Genomic DNA, 27,355 nt, shown 5'->3' on the forward strand with positions numbered 1-27,355 from the left:
GCTTGGGGGGCTCCCTGGACCCCAGCGGGTCGGCGCCGAAAGCGCAGGAGCGAAGATCCGGTAAGCGGCGAAGAGGATTACCTGCGGGCGGCCCCGGGTTTTAAAGCTCCCTCCGGCCCCTGACTTCAGTATGAAGGATGTGCCCTGGGGAGAGCCACCACCTTGTTATTAACCTTGTATAGATGAACAGTCATGTTTAGTTCATGGTCAAAGCATTCATGCACAAAGCTCCATCGTGCAGACAAAAGGTTTTACCACACAGTAATAACTCCTTCTTATAGGTGACGATCATAGTATCTGTAGAGTTTGCCTAAGGTGTGGCACCCTCCGGCTGAAAAACACCACCCTGCCTGTTTGGTGCGCAGGGGAAGGGCATAAGAGTTAGCGTGGGTAAGAGACAGCAGTAGGTGCAATATAAGTATCCCGATTAAGGATGGATGATTCATGAAAAGGTACAGGAACAAACCTAGAGCCATCCGGCTTTAGATGATAACATAGCCAGCAATCTGAAAGATTCAAAGATTTCTGCAGTGTTTTAGTATAGGCCAGATAAGTCTGTACATGCGGCCCCAGATAGGGCCATGCCTCTGCGGAGTACAAATGAATCAGAAGCAAAAGCAGGATCCTGTCTGTTCCAGCAGCCTCGTGAGAGAGAGTTCTATGTTCAGGAGCTTCCTGCTGTTGTAGTACTGAAGGCTTTTTTTTCTTTTTTTACAGTGGGAAAGGTGTACCCAGGTAGGGTGTCCTAATTTTTACTGCAGAATGTGAGGTTAAAAGTACCTGATAGGGGCCCCTCCACCTGGAGGGCCAAGGAGTTCTTTCGTCAAAAAAATCCTCAGAAAAACAAAATCACCTGGTTGCACATTCTCAGTAGGCACAGGGTCCACTGGAGGAAAAGATGCTCGTACTTTCTGCCAGTGTGAAGTCAAAACTTTCTTCAACAAACAAATAATGTTTTAAATATTCCTGGGAAAATATGAGGGCAGTGGAGGGTTTCGGTATTAGACTAATAGCCATTGGCCACCCAGTGTCTATCTCAAATGGGGTAAGCCCGGTCTTGGAATGAGGTGATGCCTGCAGGGCCATTAGTGCTAAAGGGAGAGCCAATAGCCAAGTTAAATTTGTTGCAGCCATGATAATACCCAGCTTAGTTTTTAACCTGCCAGTGAAGTTTTCTATAAGGGCAGAGGCTTGGGGTCTGTAAGGGGTATGGAAACTGATCTATTAGTTAAAATTTGTAACCTATCATTAAAATCATCCATTGTACCTGAAGACATGAGGGTGGCCAATGTAACCCCAATATTTAAAAAAGGATCCAGGGGCGATCTGGGAAACTACAGACCGGTGAGCCTGACTTCAGTGCCGGGAAAAATAGTGGAAACTATTCTCAAGTTCAAAATTGTAGAGCATATAGAAAGACATGGTTTAATGGAACACAGACAACATGGATTTACCCAAGGGAAGTCTTGCCTAACAAATCTGCTTCATTTATTTGAAGCGGTTAATAAACATGTGGATAAAGGTGAACCAGTAGATGTAATGTATTTGGATTTTCAGAAGGCGTTTGACAAAGTCCCTCATGAGAGGCTTCTAAGAAAACTAAAAAGTCATGGGATAAGTGGCGATGTCCTTTCATGGATTGCAAACTGGCTAAAAGAAAAGAAACAGAGAGTAGGTTTAAATGGATTATTTTCTCAGTGGTAGGGAGTGGGCAGTGGAGTGCCTCAGGGATCTGTACTGGGACCCGTACTTTTCAATATATTTATAAATGATCTGGAAAGAAATACGACAAGAGAAGTAATCAAATTTGCAGATGATACAAAATTATTCAGAGTAATTAAATCACAAGCAGATTGTGATAAATTGCAGGAAGACCTTCTGAGACTGGAAGATTGGGCATCCAAATGGCACAACTTGCTGGACACCCATTGAACAGCTTGAAGGCGTGGACCAACCCTTTGGGTGTGTGAGGTGGTGGGCCAAATGATGTCGGAGGAGAGCGTCAGCCCTTAAAATAGAGGGGCAGACGGCGCACCGCCGCCGTCTGCACATGGCTTGGTCCGGTTTAGGCTGGCGAAGGCTGGAAGGCCTAACCTCCTTTTCGACGTAGATTGGGATCCCCAAACTGGACCTTTTCTCCACTTATAATTTTGGACTTTACAGAACTGCGAGTAAGGTTTATACTTTGTTTTGTGATAATTATTTTTTTTTCAATTTCCTCCAATGCCGCACACTAAGCGGAAGGGCAAGGTGAAACAGGAAGCCTCGACCCTTGTCAGACCAAGCCCAGTACAAACAATGTTAACTAATTTTTACTCACCAGCAGATTGTTTAACCCCGGAGAATCCAGTTACTTTGGTTGAAGGAGAGCAAGCTTCACCACTGTTGGGAAAAGTCAGTCTGAGTCCCGGGGCTCCAATTATACCTGCACCACCTAAGAGCAGCACATTCATCACGGTTCCAGGCTCTAATGTGAAACGGATGTCGTTTCTACAGTCGAGCCCGAGCGAGGAGGTCTGAGATGTAAGAGTGTTGCATAAAGGGGGTGGGGGACAGGAGTTCCCTCCCCTTCAGATGGTGCCTTTAGTCGGCGAGTGTACGGGTGTAGCCGACGGAAGATCTGAATTATCATCAGGAATGGTATCAACTCCCTCAACAGGGAACAACGTCAATCAAGAGCAAATAAACTTTGAATCTCTATCCTCTATACCTGAGCTATTATCAGGAAATCCAAATAATGTGACAATGGGAATGTTGTGGCAAGTTTTAATTTTGTTACAGAATAATATAGTGAAGTTGAATATTAATATAAAAGAGATGCAAAATGTATTACTGAATTTGAATCCTATGGTAACTAATTATGGGACTGTATTGACAAAAGTACAGGAGGATATAACATCCATTAAAAATGTTCAGTCTTCAAAAATACAGGGTGAGTTATCTCTCTCTAAAAAAGCTGAGACTTTGGAAAATTCTGTTAGATATTCAAATTTAAGAATTGTTAATTTCCAGAAGTGTAAGATGGTTTCTGCAAAGGAACAATTGAAAAATTATTTCCTTGAAATATTATTATGGCAATCTGAGAATTTTCCATCGATTATCAATGCGTATTTCATAAATGAAAGAAAAAGGAAAATTAGTTCTTACCTGATAATTTTCGTTCCTGTAGTACCAAGGATCAGTCCAGACTGTAGGGTTATGTCTCCCTTCCAGCAGGTGGAGTCAGAGGTCAAAGTTCTAAGCACCTCCCATATCCCAGGGTGCCTCCTGCGATCCTCCAGTATTTTGAATAACAAAGCAGAGACTAATAAAGAAGGATAATCAATGACTAGATCAACTACATATATATATAACTAGAACAAATACCTAACAATAACAAAAAACATAACAATCCTCAGAGCTCCTTAAATTATTGTATATGAAAAATAGTTAAAAAGGAAATCAAGATAATAAGTAAACATTAGTCAATAGCGGACTCTCCAGATAAAATACTGGGTGGGCGTCTGGACTGATCCTTGGTACTACAGGAACGAAAATTATCAGGTAAGAACTAATTTTTCTTTCCCTGTAGGTACCAGGATCAGTCCAGACTGTAGGGATGTACCCAAGCTGCCCTAAATGGGGTGGGATCCGGAGAGTCCCGCCCTCAGAATACTGCTTCCGAAAGAGTTTTTGTCTGGAGCGCGAACGTCCAAACGATAATGTTTTGCAAAAGTGTGCAAAGATTTCCAAGTGGCCGCTCTACAAATTTCCTGAGGTGAAACACAATGACTCTCGGCCCAAGAAGCCGCCTGAGAGCGTATCAAATGCGCCTTAAGACCATCAGGAACTGGTCGACCATTACAAATGTATGCCGAAGCAATGGCTTCCTTCAGCCACCGTGCGATGGTAGGCTTTGAAGCCTGACAGCCTTTCCTAGGGCCACTCCATAAAATAAAAAGGTGATCCGAAAGCCAAAAAACATTAGTGACTTCTAAGTAACGTAAGAGCACTCGTCGCACATCAAGTCTCTTTAAGTCCCGTGATTGAGTAGAAGACTTATCCAAATCTGGAAAAGCTGGTAATTCAACAGACTGATTGAGATGAAAAGAGGAAACCACTTTGGGTAAAAAGGACGGCACTGTGCGCAGTGATATACCTGTGTCTGAAATTCTCAAGAAAGGCTCACGGCAAGACAGTGCCTGAATCTCTGAAATGCGTCTAGCAGAACAAATTGATACGAGAAACACTGCCTTGAGGCGTTAAGTATTTTAAAGTTATTCGCTTAAGGGGTTCAAAAGGAGGAACACAAAGACTACGAAGAACCAAATTCAAATTCCATGATGGACATAGAGCCCGAATTGGTGGTTTTAAATGTTTGGCGCCTTTGAGAAAACGGACAACATCTGGATGCATCGAGACAGACATACCAGTCTCTTTAACAAGTAAACAGCCTATGGCAGCAACTTGGACGCGGAGTGAATTATAAGCCAGACCCTTTTTTAAACCGTCTTGTAAGAAAGCCAAAATGTCCACGATTGAAGCTTTGCGTGGTGACAAACCGAAGGTATTACACCAAGTATCAAATACCTTCCATACTCTAACATAGGCAAGAGAAGTAGAAGGCTTTCTCGAACTAAGCATAGTGGTGATGACAGAGTCTGGGTAGCCTCTCTTTTTTAACTGCCTCCTTTCATAAGCCAGGCTGCTAGACAAAAGTGAACCGCTTGGTCGGAATATACTGGATCTAGTCGAAGAAGGTTGCGAAGATGACCTAGACGGACAGGACCATCGACCGCTAAATTGATGAGATCCGCATACCATGGTCTGCGAGGCCATTCCGGAGCCACGAGAATCACTGGACCTTCGTGAGATTCTACGCGTCTCAGCACTTTCCCTATTAGTGGCCATGGTGGAAACACATAGAGAAGAATGTCTTTTGGCCAAGGGAGAACCAAGGCATCCACCCCCTCCGATCCGTGTTCTCTCCTTAGACTGTAGAATCGAGCTGCTTTCGCATTGACACGGGTAGCCATCAGATCTAGCCTGGGTGTTCCCCACCTTCGGGTAAGTATGCTCATTGCCTCCCAGGAAAGTTCCCATTCTCCGGGATCTAGATACTGTCGACTGAGAAAGTCCGCCTGAACATTGTCTACGCCTGTTATGTGCAATGCTGCTAGACAGCGTAGATGAGATTCTGCCCAGGTCATTAGCATGTCTGCTTCTATTGCGACTGAGTGACTTTTTGTGCCGCCTTGCCTGTTGATGTACGCTACCATTGTGGCATTGTCGGAGAGAACCCTTGCCGACTGATGTTGAATAAGTGGTAGAAATCTGCGGAGTGCTAGTCGTACCGCTCTGGTTTCCAAACGATTGATGGACCACTTGGCTTGCTGAGCCGTCCACTGACCTTGTGTCGATTGTGACTGGCAAACAGCTCCCCAACCGAAAAGGCTGGCGTCCGTTGTCACTAATATCCACTGTGGAGGCTCCAGGTCCATCTCCTCCTGCAGATGACATGGTACCAACCACCACTGTAAACTGGACCGAGTCGGCTCCAGAAGTGGTAGAGGAAGATTAAATTTCTCTGACTTGGGGTCTCACCTGGAAAGCAACGCCTTTTGCAAAGGTCTTAGATGTGCAAAAGCCCAGGGGACCATATCCAGAGTAGATGCCATAGAACCAAGAACCTGTAAATAATCCCATACCGTGGGTAAATTTAGATCCAAAAGGCGACGAACTTGTGACATCAATTTGTGCATCCGATCCTGGGGAAGAAAAACCTTTCCCACAGCAGTATCGAATCGAGCCCCCAGAAACTGTAAGACTTGTGTCGGGATTAAATGACTTTTCTTGAAGTTGACTACCCAACCAAGAATATGAAGAAGATGCAGAACCTTCTTGATCGCTTGTTCACAAAGAGTTTGTGACTTTGCTCTGATGAGCCAATTGTCGAGATAGGGATGAACTAAAATCCCTTCCCGGCTGAGTGCTGCTGCAACTACCACCATCACACCTTGGTAAATACTAGAGGAGCAGTTGCTAGACCGAAAGGGAGGGCTCGAAAGTGTTCGCCTAACACCATGAATCGAAGATATCTCTGGTGTGACTCCTGAATTGGGATATGAAGATAAGCTTCTGAAAGGTCTAAAGAGGCCAAAAATTCGTTTTTGTGGACGGCCGCAATGACTGATCTCAATGTCTCCATACGGAAATGTGGAACCCGAAGTGACTTGTTTACTGCCTTCAAGTCCAAGATTGGTCGAAATGTTCCTTCCTTTTTGGGAATAATTAAATAAATGGAGTAACGACCGGTCTGATATGGAGACTGAGGGACTGGAACAATAGCTCCTAGATCCAAACGTTGTAAAGTTTGACGTACAAGTTGCTGTTTTTGAAGAGAACTGCTCGGAGATACTAGGAAAAGATCCTGTAACGGGCGAGCAAAATCCAAAGCGTAGCCTTTTTTTACGATATTGAGGACCCAATGGCCTGAAGTAATTTTGACCCATTCCTTGTAAAAATGAGAAAGACGTCCTCCTATCTCTGACACCAAGGAATGGGCCGGTGCACCTTCATTGCCTAGATTTGGAGGATGGAAATGATTGGGAGCTGTTAGTACGGAGAGGCCGTCTCCCACGAAAGGAATGGGCCCATGCCTGTGCCCTTGAAGGCTGTTGCCGTGTAGAAAAAAATGGAGTTCTACCAGTTCGGAATAGTCTCTGACCTCGAAAACGACCTCTAAAGGTACTGAAAGAACGATAGGAACAAGGTTTATCCTCTGGTAATTTATATACTTTATTTTCTCCCAAATCTTTAATGAGCTGCTCCAACTCCTTACCGAAGAGCAAGGATCCTTTAAAAGGAAAAGAACCTAAGCGAGATTTGGAAGTTGCATCCGCCGCCCAATGGCGGAGCCAAAGAAGTCTTCTCGCCAAAACTGCCAAAGCCATTGTACGAGAAGAAGTACGTAAGAGGTCATATAATGCATCAGCCGTATATGCAACAGCCGATTCCAAACGAATGGCTTGCTCAAGTTCGGCCGATGGTAAGTCCTGAGAAGTAAGTAATTGTTGAACCCACCGAAGGGTGGCCCTCTGCATTAAACTACTGCACACGGCCGCACGTACCCCTAAGGCGGATACCTCAAAAACACGTTTAAGGAGAACCTCAAGTTTTCTATCCTGAAAATCCTTTAGAGCCGTGCCTCCAGTGACTGGAATTGTGGTGTGTTTAGCAATGGCAGAAACTGCTGAGTCAACTTGAGGGACCTTCAGCAAGTCTAAATATTCTTGTGGGAGTGGATATAGTTTATCCATAGCTCTAGTAACCTTAAGACCAGCTTCAGGAACATCCCATTCTCAAGTAAGTGAAAAAGCTTTGGATGAAAAGGGAAAGATTTAGACGGAGCCCTAAGCCCTGCAAGAACAGGATCCCCGGGAGTGGAATCAGTTACTGGTTGTGGCGCTGGAATTGCCAGCTCCTCTAAGACAAAAGGAATAAGAGGATCTAACTCCTCTTTGTGAAACAATCTTAATACTTGGGGATCATCCCCCTCCACCAGAGCTGATTCCATAACACCCTCATCAACAGCATCAGTCGAGGCTCCCAGGAGAGGATCTTGTAAGTCAGAATCCTGATTTACAGGATGTAAATGTGACATAGATTCATCCATATGTTTAGGAATCTTAGCAGACTGTGGTTGATTACATTCTGCATCTGCTGCAGCCTCCAAATATGCCTTATGCATCAATAAAATAAATTGTGAAGAAAATGGCTGTTTCAAACACCCCCCCCCCCCCCGGGGTAAAGGGGACTGAAGAATATTGTTTTCATTAAAATTAGAGCGCTGTGGACTTAAATTAGGAGGAGATAAACCCTCAAGCAGTTCCCCTCCTCCAGACCGCGGACCACCGCGATAGTCGGTTAAATTCAAAATGGCCGCCGCTGCCCCGCGATTCGGAGACGGGGCCAGTCGAGGCATGAGAACAGTTGGTGAAAAATTTGAATCGCACGTACTAGGCAACGGCCGTTTTCTACTAGCAAGAGGCAGTTCTGACTGCCCTTTGCCTCCAGAAACGTAACGAAAACACAGACTGTCTCTGGAGCCGGCTCTCCACAGGCAGTACAACGAGAGCCCCGCGGCATGACTGAAAAAATAAAAACAAGCTCTGAAGAAGTAACTGGAAAATAAATTTTGCTTGTGTCTTAATAAATCTTTAATATTTTTGCCTTGAATTTAACTGCCTTTTGTCTATGTTATAATACAGTTAATGGAGCTTCCTCTTCAGGGGAATAACAACCTCCCTGGAATAAATCAAATCATTAAGCTCCCTTCAGAGGCATAATAACTTCTCTGGCACAGAAAGGGGGAGGGACCAGCCCATCGGTAAATCCCCTCTTTGCCCGGGAATAATAATGGTCTTCCGGGTGGCAAAGCTTGAAGACACAGCATCAAATAAATTCTATATACTTTTTTTTTTTTTTTTTTTTTTTTTTTTTTTTAACACAAGAAGATCTAGTCAAAGATCAGCCTGGAATAAAAAATCCCTTGACTACAAATAAAACTAAATTTACTCAGCTGACTAAAGTAACAGGACCGCAGGGGATGACTTCCTTCACCTGCTGGAGTCAGAGGAATACTGGAGGATGGCAGGAGGCACCCTGGGATATGGGAGGTGCTTAGAACTTTGACCTCTGACTCCACCTGCTGGAAGGGAGACATAACCCTACAGTCTGGACTGATCCTGGTACGTACAGGGAACAAGGTATAATAACAGATCAAATAATACAAGAAACATCATTAAATGTTACTGAGTTAATTGAAACATCTTTTAGCTCCCAGGTAGAGAAGAGAGGCACTCTTATGGTTAAATTTGCCCTGCCTTCGGACAGAGACAAAGTTTTAAAAGAATTTATGTTAAATCGAACCTTCCTCTACCTGGGGTAAAAAGTTTGGTTATACCCAGACATGGCTAAAGAAACACAAGAAAGACGAAAAAGATTTATAATCTTAGCTAAATTAGCAAGAACATTTGGTATTCAAATATTGATAAGATATCCTTGCAAATGTGTTATGCATATTGATGGAGCGAGGTATGTGTATTACGATCCAGATCAGCAAGAAAAGTTCTTGGAAGAACGTAGGAACCGAAGGGAGGAGAGTGGTACCTAATCCACAATAATTGGGAAAAATAAATTAGATCTGCAAATTCTGTAATATATAGTACATATTTCTTTATAGTTACATTGCTTAGAGGACTCCCACTTTAGTTTGGTAACTGGAAAGAGGTGATTTATATGTGTTAAACGTAAATTAACTTGTGATAGGTTGATATTAAAAAAAACCTGTTTTCCCAAAAAATATTCAATGAAAATTGGATAATGTAACATTGAATTGTTATTTACTTGATTGTAACTAAAAATTCATAAATAATTAAAAAAAAACACAAAAAAAAAAAACAACATAAAATGTCATAATGCCTCTGTATCGCTCCATGGTGAGACCGCACCGTGGATAATAGAAAGACCAGGGGGCACTCCATGAAGTTAGCATGTGGCACATTTAAAACTAATCGGAGAAAGTTCTTTTTCACTCAACACACAATTAAGCTCTGGAATTTGATGCCAGAGGATGTGGTTAGTGCAGTTAGTGTAGCTGTGTTTAAAAAAGGATTGGATAAGTTCTTGGAGGAGAAGTCCATTACCTGCTATTAATTAAGTTGACTTAATAACTATTGTGGCCTGGTTTGGCATCTGTTGGAAACAGGATGCTGGGCTTGATGGACCCTTGGTCTGACCCAGCATGGCAATTTCTTATGTTCTTATGCTCGTAGTTTGGGCAATAAAATCCCAGATCTGCAAGCCCTAATGGTGGAGGCGGACTTGGACATTGTTGCTGTCACGGAGAAGTGGTTCACGGAATCTCATGACTGGGATACAACCATACTGGGCTATAACTTGTTAAGGAAGGACAGAGAGGACAGAAAAGTGGGAGGAGTGGCTCTTTATGTCAAACACAATATCCAAGCATCTGAGCTGCAAGGAAGATGGGGCAAAGAAGATGCACTATGGCCATCCTATAAAAAGATGATGGGGCATCCATTTTTATTGGAGTGGTTTACAGGCCTCCAAATCAAATGGAAGAACTTGACAGAGATCTGGTTGAAGACATCCAAAAGATGGGAAAGAAGGGAGAAGTGGTGATCGTTGGAGAATCCCTTCTGCAGAATCTAACAGTAGTAGAGAGATAGTGGATGCCGTGCAAGGGGCTCTGTTCAAACAAATGGTAATGGAACCCACGAGGGAGGGAGCTATACTCTATTTAGTGTTCACTAACAGAGATAAATGTCTCTAATGTCCGGGTGGTCGAAGATATGGCAGCTGAGATTCACTGCCAAGAAGTACAGAGTCATGTATATGGGGTGTGGAAATCCGAAAGAATTGTATTTGATGGGGGGTGAAGGGCTGATGTGCACGGAGCAAGAGAGAGACCTTGGGGTGATGGTGTCTAAAGATCTGAAGTCTGCGAAACAATGTGACAAGGCGATAACTAAAGCCAGAAGAATGCTGAGCTGCATAGAGATAGGAATATCTAGTAAGAGAAAGGAAGTGATGATCCCCTTGTACAGGGCCTTGGTGAGGCCTCACCTGGAGTACTGTGTTCAGTTCTAGAGCCCGTATATCCAAAGGGACAGAGACAGGATGGAAGCGGTCCAGAGAAGGGCGACCAAAAAGGTGGTCTTCATAAAATGACTTATGAGGAGAGATTGAAGAACCTAAATATGTATACCCTGGAGGAGGGGTGATATGATACAGACTTTCAGATACTTGAAAGGTTTTAATGATCCATGGACAACAACAAACCTTTTCCGTTGGAAAAAAAAATCAGTAGAACTAGGGGTCACGATTTGAAACTCCAGGGAGGAAGACTCAGAACCAATGTCAGGAAGTATTTTTTCACGGAGAAGGTGGTGGATGCCTGGAATGCCCTTCCGGAGGAAGTGGTGAAGACTAAAACTGTGAAGAATTTCAAAGGGGCATGGGATAAACACTGTGGATCCATAAAGGCTAGAGGATGGGAATGAAGAGAAGAGCCATGGGGGTGGCTTGCTGGAATGGTGGTTACTACCTAGTGATTACTACCCTTACTCAATAAGCTTTCACACGGTTAAAACAATTCCAACATTGCTCTCTACTTCAACAGCAAGGGGAAATGTGGAAAAGAGAATTTGCATTCAGACAACAACCAACAAGGAATGAACTACACAGTCTGGGTAAACAAATAAGCATGGGGGTAGCTTGCTTATTGCGACGGTTACTACCCCAAACCAATTAAGCCTGATACTTCACTGAATGCATATACAGTGTTGCTCTCTGCTTCAAAGGCAGGGAGAAATGTGGAGAAGAGGATTTACATTTAGACAACATCCAACAAGGCATTGATCTGTGCAGTCTGGGTAAACAAGCATCGGGGTAACTTGCTTGATGCAGTGGTTATTACTCTTAACCATTAAAAGCCTTATGCTTACCTCTGATGCAACTCCAACATTACTCTCTGCATCAATGGCAGGGGGTGGCAGGAAATTTGAATCAAACACTTACCAACAAGTGCCCTGATCTTGGTGATCGATGAAACAGATAAGTATGGGAAAATAAGTGTGGGAGCTTGCTGGGCAGACTGGATGGGCCAATTGGTCTTTTTCTGCGGTCATTTCTATGTTTCCTCCTCAGAGATTCATTCTCTTCTCTCCCTCCCTATAATTTATCGCAAATCCCGTTTTGGGCATAACGCACAGCATAACGCCAGGAAAAAAGGAGTAGTTACTTCCCGCGTTAAATTCAACAATAGCATGTGTTACACTATCTCACACAATGTTAAGCACCCCTCATTTTCATAGTTTCCACCCAAACTCCTCCCATGTAACTGTTTTTTAAATTTGCATATTAATTTCGCGATACATTATTTAATCGCATGCATTATGGCATTATCATGGGCGTTAGGGCCCTAACGTCTGTGATTGGAGATTACCTGATAATTATCTGATAATTTCGTTATCCTTAGTGTAGACAGATGGACTCAGGACCCATGGGTATAGTGTACTCCTGATAAGTTGGAGACTGATTAGATTTCAATCTGACGTCAGCCCTAGTACATATATTTTTATTTATTTATTTATTTTTAATTTTTATAGACCGAAGTTCTTGTAGGAGCTACAAATCACTCCGGTTTACATATAACTTTTAAATGCCCAAAAGGAGTAGGGGCTTTACATAGAACAATAGAACAAACAATAATAGAGAAGTAACAATAACAATGGAACAAATAGAACAAATAACTAATTAAACATAGTAATATAATAATAAAATATTATATAGAAAATAAATATAAATATATAAATAGTGTAAATACAGTATAAATACAAAAGATGAAAGCGCTCCAAATAAAGGTGCAGTTGAAAAAATCGTAATAGCAAAAAACAGTGAGTTATCCCTAAATTTGGGTTATAGTCTTGACTAGGTAGCATTACAAAACAGTAACTAGCATTACAAAACATTACAACAGTAACTAGCATTACAAAACTAGCATTACAAAACAGCAAAACAGTATTTTCCGTCTCCATAGCAGTTCGGGACTCTATACACGCTTGCACAGCATTAGAGTATTCTAACCAAAGAAATCCAAAACAAAGAAGAAAACTTACCTCTACAGACGAGCCCCGCTCTCCTGCGGTGATATCTATGGGTCCCTTCCCCAGTCGAGATTCCTGAGGTGATTTCCGCGATCCCTCAGAGATGATGATCCATTCCGGTCTTATTGGGGGGTGCGCCCAACCTGTCACATCACTACGGACAGTCTCTTTAGATGTTCTTCCGAAGAATGCTCGGTCGCACTGCTGTATCCGTAGCAGTCTGCTGGCTAAGGCAGTCGTGAGAGGTAAAGGCATGCAATGATGACCAAGTGGCGAGACTACGTTTGTCCTGAATGGTTACTTCGTTGAGTAGACGATGGGTACTACCATCACTTTGATTTAGCAAACCTTTACTAATGTAGGTACAGTGTCTGCTGTCTTGTTATGTTGGAACAAGATATGCTGAGAAATACTTGACAATATGGCTCTTCTGGAGCCTGGTAGTCTGGCGCATCTGGGTTAAAAGACACAAACGTTGAGCAGCTCTGGACTCTGAGTGCGCACATTCATAGCAAGCTAAGGCATACCTACAGCCTGCTGGGGAGAGCCTGTTGTACACCACTTCTGACAGTTCTTCCTTAGTTTATGAAGAGTATCTATCTCTGACTACATCTGGCTTGCTCAGGGAACCATCTTCAGGCTGCCCCATTAGATTAACTACTGAGGGGGATCCCTGTCGATGCCTGAGGACACATCTTCGCTGCAACCCCTCCTCCGTGTTCCTGGTTGCACTGTTTCCTATGGCAGGAGATGCAGGGTCGAATCTCCTGTATATTCAAGTCTCTTTGTCAACACCCCATCTGCCGCCACGTGCCTATCACGCAAGGTCGGATTAGTATTCAGAAGTAGCTCATAGGCTGTGCTGCCGAAGAATGGACTCTGCGTAACCTGCCTTTTGTTGCAGCAAAGAGGGGTGTCAGTATTTCAAGCTTCTTGAAATAAGTCACTGTCCTTGAGCAACTTTAAGGATGTTCCGGACCACAGGACCCCAGAAAGGCACCCTGGACTGGATGCGGTTCACTTGGCCCACCATGAAGTCCTATAAGTAGATGAGGTGGATGAATGTGAGCACATAAGTCCTAGCCACTGGTTCCCACCAGACTTAGGGCTGCAAGGCGGTGATGTACTGGGGAAATCACCGAACTCCCATTAACATCCTGAAATCTGAGCAAGGCATAGTCCTCATGAATTCTCATAGGTCATCTCCTCCTCCCGTTATCTGTGATGACGGTTGAGGGTACTACCAGGGTTGACATGAGTCCGCTGTTGGGTACAGCCACCGATAACTGCAAGAGTATGTATCCCCAAGTATCAGCTCATACCTCTCTTCCAGAGTTATTAACAGTCAGCGTAGATTGGTGGGAAATTATCCCAGCTTCCCACTAAAATGGATCTGTTTAGAGTAGACGGCCCTCTGATCTCTCGGGAACGAGAAAGTGCGAGCGCAGGCCCCCACCCTGTAGGAAGATGGAAACCTCTACGGCTGCAACCCTGTTAAGCATATATGGAGGCCTTGAGGCAGAGTCCACTGCTAGCCTCGTACCTGTGCATTAGCACGCACACTGTGCTATCAGCCGCGGCCCTGCGCTGCCATCCTCTGGAGGTTATTTCCCAAATTATCCCGGTGAACTTTGATCTGGACCCATGCCGCTATCCTGGCCATGGTAGCTCTTGGTGATTTTGGCTGATGCCCGTGTCCCCAGACATGGCTCAGCCTCTCCCCCCCCCCCAAGCATGTTACTGCTTTGGGGGAGGGTTGGTGTCCGGCAGTAGTAGCGGTCCAGCTTTGAGGGTTAGGGCACTCATACAAGCACTGGATACATTTGGCCTTCCTGCCTAGAGTATACACTGTATGGAGTCTCCTGTGATTGACGACAGAGTCGTTAGGCCACACCAGAGGCGTGCGCCCGAAGTACAAGACACCCAGGAGCCACTGCCTCCTCCTGTGGCAGCCAGATAGCCCATGGCTGTCTGGACAAGAGAAATATTGTCCTAATAGGGTCGGGGACTTCTGTCTGGAGTAGTCAACAGATAAGACATTATATCCTCATGCAATGCCCTCTGGAGACTGGCCTGTTTGTCCGGAAGTGCCTGATGCATCAGCGTCTCTAGAGTGACTGGGCACCCTGGCGTTGGTCACGGGCATCGGCGCTAGCAGCAAGCGACACACCTAAGTCATTCATGCATTCCTTCATGGGGCATGACTCCCTGTGGGATACCAGGACTTGTACCTAGCAGCTCTCACCACTGTCAGCCATTGCTTGACAGAACCTTGCCCCTCTTTGTTTTCTTTTTTGAATACCGGCCAGGGCTTTCCCATGTTGGGGGCCTACCCACCATTGTCTCAATGGTTCCCCCTAGCAGATGCCTCTCAGGGCTAGGTTAAGGCCTTCATTTGCCCACCGAGCATACTGGTACTGTTCCCACAGTGCCCGATGTCCCAATGGCATCCATCCAAGCAGCAATGTGTGAAATCAGATGAGATTGGGTACAACCCCAATGAGCTAATGCACCCAGTGACAGGGTGGTTAGATGCTGCATAGACGCAACCTTTCACACACTGGCGTCTACATATAATGGGGCACCCACCCTGCGGGTGGCATCAACTTTCCAGCTCTGGCGGCAATGTCCCCCACTTTATTCACTGGTGGACTTGACACGCCCCGGCACAGATTGTGCTGGTGGTGGTCCGCTCATTGTATCCGGCGTTGGTGGCTCCAGAGCCGGTTGACTCTATGCACCTGGCATCAGTGCATTGGCGTCTATGGCTCCCGATGAATCGATGCACCGCCGGGCCTGAGGTGTATCGCGGCCGCATGGGCTACTCAAGTGCGGTTCTCCCTCCCGAGGGGGCCTCCCCGACCCTGCTCTCGGGTAACCCAGTTGGGCCCTGGAGGAGATTGCCCCACTGAAGCTATCCTCTGGACTTCTGCTTTACAGCCTCCCAGGAGAACCGGTAGGGGCCGAAGACACCAGTCCTCCCCTGAGGCCTGCCTCGAGCCGAGGAGGCTCCCAGCCCCGACCGAGGCCCGTAGTTCTTTCCCCTGTTGAATGCAGGGTTTGGGACCGGGGGGGGGGGGGGGGGGGGGGGGGGGGGGGGAGGAGGCATCAGTATCAGACCTTTCAAGAAAGCAAAGAAATTACTGGCGAGGAGCTCCGCGTGAACCCTGCAGCGGAGAAGAAAACAAGACTGAGACAGACTGGGAGACCGCGGGGTTGTGTGTACACAGGCAGGCACACAGAGCTCAGCTCTGTTGCTCTGAAGAGCTCCGCCACCTAGAGGACCAGAGGACAGTTCATGGCTAACCTTCCCCTGCTTATCTGCGGAAAAGGTTTTTTTTTTGGGGGGTGGGGGTTTTAATTCTGCAACATCGACTACAAATTGAAAGTCATTTTTCACCTTTGCCTAATTACAAGACTTATTCATTTAAAAGAAGTTCGTATTACACTGATTTCAGGTCTGTTCTCAGCCCAACCAACCATGTAATTGTATTTGCCTGTAAAAAACGCTTGAAAAATAATCCAACACACCAAAGCCGACCAATCAAAAAATCTGTGTTAAGCAAGACCAATTGTAACTACATTAGGCTCCTTCATAGACTGTACATATCATGCAAGAAATGACAGTAAAATGCATGCCCTTAGTTTCATCATAGGAGGCCATGACAATGGCACCTTTTTTTTTTTTCTCATCTGCTATAAAATTTGTTGAAACCAACAACTTATCTTTGAAAAGTCCCAATGATCCTTAGACATCAGTCTTTACGATGTATTTATAATGTGGTCATGTCGGGACTTTGCGGAGATAAGTTGTTGGTTTCAACAAATTTTACAGCAGCAAAAAAATTTCAAAAACATGTGTGTGATTAAAGTAAGGGCAAGCATTTTACTATGCATTTCCTACATGAAATCATGTGCAATCTAAAAAGCCTAATATTATGAAGAAACTTATGTGGTTATAATTGGTGTTGCTTAATGTGGGGGGGATTCTTTTTTGTTTATTATATTTCCTATAACATTTCATTAAGGCACACTCCGTTTAGGAGGTGACAAACTAAAAACAGTGATAAGTTGATATAATTATGAATAAAGTTGTGTGGTTGCTATGTTAATCCATTTGCATATGTAGAAGTAAGGAGCAAACAGGCTGGGCTTCATTTAAGAAGTTTATTGATTGAGAAAATAAAGCTTCATATTATATGAGCCCAAGTCTCTGAAACCAAGATGGCTTGAGAGGCAAGTAGACAAAGGTCTAGTGTCAAAGACTGCCCACTGGTTCTTTAAAATGTATATAAATTGCCTGACAGAACAGACGTTTTACAAGCCTGAAGCAGAGGATTTTGCTTTTAGCTTCAAAGAAAGGGAAAGGGGACAATGGAGTAGGGATAGGCCATCACAAGGAAACTATAATTTTTTTACAATATTCCACAATCTAACATTTCTCAAGAAACAGTGTGGATCAGCACTGTAAATACGCACCTGGATCTAAAGGGCATTCATTCAGCTTTGCAAACTCTGCTGGAGTTTTGCCAGTGAGGACACAGTTCGAGCTTCGTAGCATGATGGGCATTCTGTAAGAAAGCAACAAGGCTCAATCTTGTTAACACACGGCAGTGGCTCTTTAACAGGCAGTATGAACTAGCATAAAATACTTAACACTAAATGGAAAAAGAGCGTGCACAGTCGAGCAGCAGTCAGAGTTGGTTCATGGTAGTGCATTAAACAGAGTGGAAATAAGGAACACAGATATTCTTCCACTGTACAAAACATTTGTCATATCACGTTTAATATACAATGTTCAGTCTTCAGTATCCATTCTCAAGGAGAATATTCAAAATGGTACACAAAGCCACAAAGCTAAAGATGAGGGACACAGATGTTTGTATGTTCAAAGATTGTCCAACCTGTGTCTATTTACATTAGAAATGATTTTGTAAGGATCTGTTTATATTTTAAAAAAAAAACCCACAACAAACAAGGGGGGACCCCTCCAAGATTAGGGGATGATAGATTTTAATTTTTCAACACCTTCAATAAAGGCGGCCTTTTTACTCAGAGTAGTGAAATTATGGAGCATAGCTATGGCTACTACAAGTAAACTGGACAAGTTTTTAAGATGAAAAGAATATTACATGTTAGGGGCAGTTCTAATCCAGCAAATTAGAAAGGATTTTTTTTACCTTCCCCTGCATTACCATCTGTTAATATAATCAGAAGGTGTTTGAACTCTTCAACTATTTAAAAGCAAAACCGCATTTATTTCAGGGGATATCAAACTTGCTTTTAACACTGTACCATGAATGGTTGCCGTGTTAGATCACTTGGATATGTGAAATTAAAGGGTCAACAGCAAGCTGTATTTATTTTTTTATTTTTATATACCGACATTCTTGTATAATATACAAATCATACCGGTTTACATTAAAACAGGAGATGCAGGAAAAAAAGTTACCTTTGTCAGGAGACGGGTGACGTCACGCACCTGAATGGCGGCTTGAGCCAGTTGCTCCGGAGTGCCTAACGCTATCATTGCAGAGAATCGAGCTCCATCCGTCCTTCACTGCCTCTAAGCGAGCATATCGGCACCCTAGAACTTCCCCGAAATGACGTCCAAACGTAAAGGGCCCGATTTGAGACAGTTTACCTATGCGAAGGGGAAAGAAGAAGTGGGGCCTCCTGACGACCATGATCCGCCGGCAGCACCCGCCGAGGAGATGGAGGAGGGCGCAAATTCCGAAGCGGAGATGGGCCAAAGAGATACTGATATGCCCACTCGAGATGAATTTCGCCGCTGATTCCAAGATCTCCACCAGGATATGAAGGCTAACAAACGGGAGATGATGGCGCAAATGTCAGAACTATGGGAAGATATGGCGGCCATAGGCCGGCGAGTTGATGACTGCGATATCCGTTTGGAGGGCCAAGAAATACGCCTGGATCAGCTACAGGAAGCGGAGGCCTCTCTGAATCAGAAATGTGCTGAAGTTACTGCAAAACTGGAAGATCTCGAGAATAGAAGCCGCAGATGTAATCTGCGGTTTCGGGGTATCCCAGAGACTGAGCTCTATGCCGATTGCGCGGCGGTGGTGCGCTCCCTGTGTAAGTTTTTTCTTGCAACCGAAACGACAGGGGAACCATCGGCAGCAGAACCGGACATTGAGATTGAAAGGGCACATCGTACCCTGGGTCCTCGTGGCAATAATCAGCCGCGAGATATCATAGCCTGCTTTTTGCGATTTCCCATCAAGGAGAGGATTCTGGCAGTGGCCCGCCGGCAGCAATCATGGCAGTGGGTGTCGAACCAGATTGCGGTGTTTGCCGATATTTCCTCCATCACCTTGAAAAAAAGGCAAGAATACCAACCTGTTACATCTGTGCTTCGCCGGGAGAAAATTCGCTACCGGTGGCTGTTTCCGGGGGGTGTAGCGGTTACCATCCAAGGAGTTACCTCTAAGGCCCTCAGTGTCACGGAGGCGGCAGCCATCTTGACGGCTGCAGGATTTCCAGTTACAGTCCCAGCGCAGCAGCCCCAGCGTACGAGGCCAGAGGTCAGAAGATGGCAGCGGGTGGAGCATGGAGGCCGACGGTTACGCCGGAACGCCAGTGGACAGTTGGCAGCGACGAAGGAGACCCGAGAAGGGACCTGATGTGATTTTCTATAGTAGACTTGTTGAGTATTTCCCTCTGAGTTGATTTTTTGGGGAGGGTGGATGGAGTAGCAGCGTTTGATGGTCGCTGTACGCTCGAGTAGTCTGGGTTAACGAGATGCGCGTTGCATCGGGGGACTCAGTTTGATTGTTTCATTTGTGCATGTTTATAGCCAGCTCGGTTCATCAAAAGTTTGTGACTGGCACTGGAGTAGCGGAGGGCCGCCACAGGGACTTCCCTGGTCTCCTCTGCTTCGGCAGACGCGTCATGCGATTGTGGCGCATATTTCTGTGGGGGGATGGGGGGAGGGGGAGGGACGGGGGACAGAGGGGAATGTGGAACGATAGGATAACCGTGTTGTACGACAACTGCAGGTTTGATACTGTGAATGGGGAGCTTATACATTTGCTAAAGTGGAGCGGATGGGAAGAATGGGCCATATTGGGATTTTGGCTAGGTACACATGCTATCCCTGTGCCTCATGTGGCTAGCACCACCTCTTCATGATGGCGGTTCATATCTACTCTCTCAATGTTAAGGGGCTACACACCCCAAGAAAACGGCATCTCCTCCGACAGGATATTAAATCCCTGGGTGCCCAGATAATATGTCTCCAAGAGACTCACTTAACTAAACGGTATGAGCATTTACTACACTGGCCAGAGTTCCCCCACAGGGTGTTCTCCGCAGCCAGGCCAAAGGCGAAATATACCGGAGTATGTGTTCTCTTCTGTCGAGGGGAGGATTATGTTCTACGCAAACAAATCAGTGATGAGAATGGGCGCTATGTGCTAGTAGTTTTTGATTATCAGGGGACCACCTATACACTATTGACTATCTATGCGCCTAATGATCACCAGAGGGATTTTTATTCTCAGCTTGATGAATTATTAGACAAAGAAGGGGAGGGACTACCAATAGTGGTGGGCGATTTTAATTTGACCCTTGATCCCCTTTTGGACACGTCTAAGGGGTGTCAAGCAGGTTCTCGCTCTCATCGAAAGCGTTTGAAGTCCCTTATACATACCTGGCAGTTGGTGGATCCCTGGAGACAGCAGAATCCTACGGGACGAGAATACACTTTTTTCTCTGCCTCCCACCAATCGTACTCCCGTATTGATTTTTTTTTTGATTGATTCACACCTGGTGGACAGAATTGGGGATGTCGATGTACAGACCATTACATGGTCCGATCATGCCTCTATAACTTTAAAGTTACAGAGTCGCTGTGTAGCCTCAGGTAGTACAACCTGGAAGTTCAATGACACCTTATTGAGAGATGATAAATTTCGCCAACAGCTAATTGCTGCAATCCAGGCGTATGTGGAGTTTAATAAGGGGGCGCCCACCTTGATATGGGATTGCCTTAAAGCAGTCTTGAGAGGCAAATGTATCTCCCAGGGTGCATATGTGAAGCGTACTAAGTTAGCACACCACAAGTTGCTTCTTCAGAAGATTGAGGCTCTGGCGAAGGACCACAAAAATACGCTTTCGAGGGTTACCTATACATCCTTACAGCAGGCCCGAATGGAATTGAAAACGCTGGCCTCGGCTGAGCTGACAGACAAATTACAAATGATGAATTTAGAAAGATACGCCTGGGGAAATAGGTCCGGGAAACTATTGGCCAGATATTTACGGCGTAGCCAGACTCAGAATCAGATTTTGGGTATTCAAGCGGTAGGGGGTGATTTGTTAACCTCTCCCCCGGATATTCGTCGACGCTTCCAGGAATTCTATGGCGCCTTGTATTCAGCTGAAACGCATATTACTGCTGATCAGATTCAGGGCTATCTGGATAAAGTCACTCTCCCTATTTTAACGTCCGAAGAACGGCACATGCTAGATCAGGAGATCTTCACCCTGGAAATACAGTGGGCCATTAAAGATCTCAAGGCCAATAAGGCTCCAGGCCTTGATGGGTATACGCCCCATTTTTACAAAACCTTTGCCGACTCCTTAACCCCTTTGCTTGGGGAGTTATTTAACTACTTGAGAGATGGGGATCCCTTGCGGTCAGGCTCTAATGAAGCCGGAATTACCATCCTTGGGAAACCGGGGAGAGACCCCACCCAGTGTGGCTCGTATCGGCCTATCTCCCTTCTCAATGTTGACCTCAAACTTTTAGCTAAAATTATGGCAAATAGGATGAATAGGGTCATGGGGAAGCTAGTGCATTCAGATCAAGCAGGGTTTATTCCTGGCAGAATGGCCGCGGACAACATCCATAAAATCGTAGACTTAATTGGGTGGGCCAGACGGGAGGGGGTGCCACTGGTCTTGCTCTCTGTCGACGCAGAGAAGGCCTTCGACATGGTGCATTGGCCGTTCTTATTTCAGACTTTACGTGCCATGAATTTTGGGGATAAATTTTTATTAACATGGCTACGGTTATTATATACCAACCCCTCGGCTCGAGTAAAGGTTAATGGAAAGTATTCCGATGCCTTTGCCATCCAGCGGGGTACTCGACAAGGCTGCCCCCTGTCACCTTTATTATTCGCCTTGTTTTTGGAACCATTGGCCACTACAGTGCGTTCTTCCCCGGGGATAAGTGGGGTGGAGATAGGAGCTGGGTCCTATAAAATGTCCCTGTTTGCGGACGACATTTTGTTTACCCTGACCAAGCCGGCCTCGTCGTTAAAGGGGGCTTTAGCTGCTTTACGTGCCTTCTGGATTCAAGCTCAACGTAGACAAGTCCGAGATTCTTAATATTACTCTGCCCTCCTCGGAGCTGTTGGCCCTCAAACAGCAGTTTCAGTTCAGATGGGCGTCTTCCAAAATAAAATATTTGGGCGTATACATTAGTAAAGATCCAGGGGAGCTATATCAGCTGAATTACCCGCCCCTAATCCGCAAAATCTTTGATGATCTGGATCGATGGTCCGAACTATATCTCTCCTGGACGGGGAGGATAGCGTCGGTAAAAATGAATGTGCTTCCCCGGCTTGGCTATTTATTTCAGGCGCTCCCAATTCCTATCCCTGATGTGATAATTAACGGTTGGCAGAGGCGTATCTTCTCATACATATGGAAACGTCGCCCTCCCACGGTTTCCAGAACGGTCATGTACCGACCTCGCCTAAGGGGGGGGTTGGGAGTCCCAAATTTGAGGTGGTACCTAGTAGCATCCCAATTAAGAGCTTTGTTTGATTGGCATAGACTAAAAGAGCAGAAGCAATGGGCGGTAATTGCTCAAGAGCGGGCGGGCGTGACCCCTCTTCGTTCCCTATTATGGCAGCCTAAACATACACGTCTCCCCTTGGACCAGGCTTCAGCCTCAACTACTCATGTACTCTTGCTTTGGGATAAGTGGAAGATACCGTTGACAGGTACCAGACGTTACTATTATAGTTCCAGCTTTCAAACGAACTCTAAGTTTCCTGCAGGTCAGATCTCCAGCACTTTTGGCAATTGGAATGCGAAAGGGATTAAAAGCTTGGGCCAATTATGGGGTTTGGAGGGCCTTATTCCATTCACAGCCTTACAGGAGAGGTATGGATTACCCCCGGGTGATGTATTCCTCTATCTTCAAATTAGACATTTCCTTCAGGCGGAGAGGGTGGGGAGTGACCTAGCCCTGGGGAAAACCCAGTTTGAGTCTTGGTGTGACCAAGCAGATACCTTGAGGAAAGCAATCTCGCAGGTCTACAATTATCTTAATAAGGATCCTAAAGTTAAACCTCCATATATGCAGGCCTGGGAGAGAGATTTGGCACGATCCATGTCAGATGAGACATGGGATCAGATCTTTGCTTGCACGAAAAAAGGTCTCCCCTACTCGCAGTTGATGGAGAATAGGTACAAGATCTTACTCCGCTGGTATTATACGCCTGCTAGGCTACACAAGTTTAAATCTACCTATGATATTCGATGCTGGAAGGGGTGTGGGGATGCTGGCACTTTCTACCATATGTGGTGGACCTGCCCCTATGTAACACAATTTTGGAGCGATTTGATCTCCTTCCTTCGAGAGATATTGGGGAGTGAGCTAGTTCTCACACCTGAACAGGTGTTACTGAATCTGCCATGGTACTTGCCAGCGCTTCGGGGAAAACTGGTTAATTATATTGTCTCAGCTGCTAAATGCCAGATCGCCTTGGAATGGAAATTGCCTGGCCCTATTGCTTTTGAGAAAATTCATGGTCGCCTGCAGACTCTCAGTCTGTTGCATGATAGTGTTGGTTCCTTCAAGGCTAGTGAGGTGGCCTCATCCCGGAGGGTGTGGCAGCCTTATAGGGATTGGCAAGCGCAAAAGGGCCTTTGACTTTTTCACTCTCCTATCATTCTTCACAACCATTAGCTATGCCTGTGCCCCTTTACACACGGTTTCCTCCTTGGTCCTCAATAGATGGTACGGTGGGAGGGGGGTGGGTGGGAGGGGATATTGCAGATAAGAGAGTTGTTGCACATTGGTTTGTTCCTGGAACGATATATATTGTTTGGATACTATGCCTTTCTTGTTCATGGCTTCTTCGTTCATGCTATCCATGTATGTATTTTGCACGCTTTCAATAAAAAACTTTAATTACAAAAAAAAAAAAGTTACCTTTGTCAAATACATTTAACATTAATAACAATGAAAATTGTTAACAAGGGATAACAACTATGAAAAAAGAGAAAGGTAAACAAAAGTGAAAGAAACACAGAAGTTAAAAAGAAAAAAAGTACAACAGAGAACGTTTTCTTATTACCAGCTAGGACGATTAACAGCCATACATCAAAACAGAGTGTCAGCTTTTCAAAACACTTGGGCGCCTTTTCAGGCATGGTTAGATAATCAAAGCTCCTTAGAGTGGAGTACCTCTTGTGTTCAGTCCGGGTAGCGGACTTTCTACATGCATTGCTGTATAGTGGATTCCTTTTTCTAGGTTGCTATTGCTCCTAGATCCACATAAAACTTTGCACATATATGTCATATCTTTTTTGTGTTACTATGATTTGCAATACTCTTCAGCAGAGGGGTGGGGAAGGGAAGGTGGGGTTTGTATCTGCCATATTAATGGTAAAAATGTCTCAATGGTATCCATGTAAGATGTTCAAAAATGTCTGATGACTATTTATGATGTATTCTGATGTTTCTTATCTTTGAGCTGTACTGGATCAGTTTGGTTATTTAGACTTAATCTTGACTTGTTTTGTATCATACTTGCCAGTTGTGACAATAAAAACAGTTTATATACAAAAAAAAAAAAAACGAAAAAAAAAAGAAAAAAGGTAGCACCAAGGGTTGCACGAAGGGGTGCAACAAAGTGGAGTGCCCCTTTGTCGCGCCCCTTCGGCACGCGACGCCAGGTGGAATGGTGCCGTTTACCGGCTTGACGCTGGGCTGGATGACATCACAAGAGGACGGGTCTCATGCTCAATGTTTTTCTTCATAGCGATCTCCATTCACATTTTAAAGTTGTAGATACCACCTTTGTACTGGACTGACTAAATACATCTGTGCCGAGCTTTTCATCAGGCCTGTGAAGACACAGGGCAGTTACACACAGTCATCTAGGTCTTGGAAGACATGGGCGAGAGAATGCCAGAGGTCATGAGACAGTAAAGCTTGGCAGCTGAAAGGGCCGATGTCTGATAATGTGTGAGAAAGCCACTGACTTAAGTCCTTTTGTGTTTGATCATCCTGATTTCAAATGTTTTTGTGTACTTGTAAAGTTCCCTCTAGTACCCTCATTGTCAGGTAAAGCGGATTCTCTTTCAGAAGTTCTCACCCACCGAGCTATCATTCTCTCTCTGCAATGTTTTATGTTCTCTAGGAAGACTGATTCTTGACTTTAATTTTTGGCTTGTTTCACCAATGTAGCATCCTTTTTCATATTTTTGGCACTGGTTCATCTACACAATATTTATAGATAAGCATAAAGGTGAACCTTTTATTTTGAATGTTTTTCCCATGTGCACAGCTGTTGGGTCCTGTAAAACTGGCACTGGGGCATCTTGCAGGGTTTTGTGCCATTTTCTTTAGTTGAGTTTCTCTTAATGAGTTTACTCCTTATAAAAATTGTTTTTAGGTTAGGTGGTGGTTGGAAGCCTAGAACTGAAGGTGTAGGGAATATTTTTTTCAGTAATTCATCCTCCAGTAATAGAGGTGCTGGATCATTTACAGTCTCTTAGCTTTCTAGTTCTGGAGTGCCTGCTACTACAAGTGGTACCCACTCAGTGGTTTTCCATTCCTTGTACTGTAGTACGTTTTCCCTAGGTGTTTTGAGCGAGGATAACATTTTCTTGGAGATGATTTTGGGGAAATAGCCTTTTGTTTCAAGGATTCAGTTAGCGCTTTGAAGCATTTATTCCTTTTTTTGGGTCAGAACAGTTACAGTGGCATCGTAGCTTGGCTATGTATAATGGCCTTTTTTAGTGTGAAGGATGGAAACTGGAGCTGTAAAAGGTAGCTACAACTGTCTGTTGGTTTTCTGTATAAAGATGATGGCAAATGTTCAGTGTTGACAAGAGACTGTAGTGTCCAAAAAGTTAACTCTTTCCATGGAGTAGTCAACCTTGAATCTGATTGTGGGATGGAAAGCATTGAAGTTGTAAAACTGCTTAAGAATTCCTTCTACTTTAGTCTAAACCATGAAGATGTCATCAATGTATCAGTGCTATCTGAAAGGTTTGATGCATATCCACTCAGGACTGTATCTCATTCCATTGTATTGGGTTCATAATTGAAAATGCATTTGTACAAGTACAGTATAACTTAAGGTCTTTACTAGATGGAATACATAGCAATTTTTGAGATTGAAATCGCAAAAAACAAGTGGGCATATACCCAGATATTCTCTCCAATAAGCAACTACTTCCATCATAAATTGCTTTAGATATCAATGAAAGTATTTTAAACTGAGCTCGTTGGGCAACAAGCAGTCAATGCAGACCTTTCATGTTGAGTTTTACATCCACACCCCATTATAACTTATATATCATTCTAACAGCTGCAGTCTGCACCAATTGTAGGGTTTTCAACAGATACTTTGGCAGCCCCATATACAAGGAATTACAATAGTCTACCGAGCTCAATGCCAAAGCCTAAATCACAAGTAATTCTGAGGCAGTTTTACCAAATGTAGTTTATAAAATGCTAATTTTGAAACATTTCTGATATGGGGACTTAAATGAAAATGTCCCAACCACTATTACCCCTAAGTTTTTAACTTCATCTAAAATGCACACATTCTGAAGATCAGACACTCTATGAATCCATATCAAGAGTGTGTGTGATGTTCTCTTTCTCAATAACTTTGTTGAAAGAAACCCATTGAATGGCAGGGCATTTTTTCACCCTGTCACTACTTTCCCATTGCAGCTTTGACTTGATTTAAGCAGAGTTGTCAAGTCACTCTAGCACTGGAAAAGTGGAATGGTTCTTCCTCAGAATAATAGAACTGTTTTCAGCCATCCGAGAAGGGTGTGTTATCCCTTTATAGCCAGTATAGCTTCATCAATTAGTGATGACAGAGATGGGATTTGCATATATTTACTTATAAACATTTTGTTCTGTATCTAATTCACAGATAGTAAAGTTTGCCCCGAGATACTAACTCTTTAACGGCTCGATCCAGTAAGGCCGCGGTAAAAACAGTGCGGTAGTGTCAGGCGCACCCTTCCTCCCCGCACGCACAGTTCTCTTCACTAACTCCCCGATACTCTCCTCTAATCGCATGCAAATGCATGCCGCGGCTTTAAAGCGGTAGGGAAGGGTTATGGCCGCGTAACCCATTTTACTGTATAGGCGCTTAATACAGCGCCTATACAGTAACCTGGGTGCGCTGGTACCTGTCATTTCAAATGACAGGCACCAGGAAGTGTAAAAATCAAAATTTGTAAATACCTGTCGGAGGGCCGCGTGGGTCCAGGCGGCCGGCGGGATCCGGGGGGCCGGTGGTCGCGTGTTAAATCTAGGCCGCGGGCGGGTGGGCGCGGCGGGACACGCGTTAGTTCGAGACGGCCGGCGGGCGGCGGGTGGTCGCGTGTTAAATCTAGGCCGGGTCCGCACAGGCGCACATTCATTCATTCACTGCCGGTGGGGGCTG

The 27,355-nt window shown here is 44.7% G+C and overlaps 1 protein-coding gene across 3 annotated transcripts in view; it reads right to left on the reverse strand.

Moving 5' to 3' along the window:
* Window positions 1-27,355, reverse strand: part of POLR3B (RNA polymerase III subunit B) — a 527,519-nt gene that overhangs the window by 410,426 nt on the left and 89,738 nt on the right. For all 3 annotated transcript variants that reach the window (XR_003856035.1, XM_029597388.1, XM_029597387.1), the window contains exon 7: window positions 17,151-17,242. Coding sequence is in view for 2 of the 3 variants with exons in the window: in XM_029597388.1 (XP_029453248.1) it covers window positions 17,151-17,242 (92 nt within the window). In the remaining variant the exon portion in view is untranslated. The remainder of the gene's footprint in view (window positions 1-17,150; window positions 17,243-27,355) is intronic.

Source organism: Rhinatrema bivittatum, chromosome 4, assembly GCF_901001135.1.
Source record: "Rhinatrema bivittatum chromosome 4, aRhiBiv1.1, whole genome shotgun sequence".
In the NCBI taxonomy this organism is placed as follows: Eukaryota; Metazoa; Chordata; class Amphibia; order Gymnophiona; family Rhinatrematidae; genus Rhinatrema; species Rhinatrema bivittatum.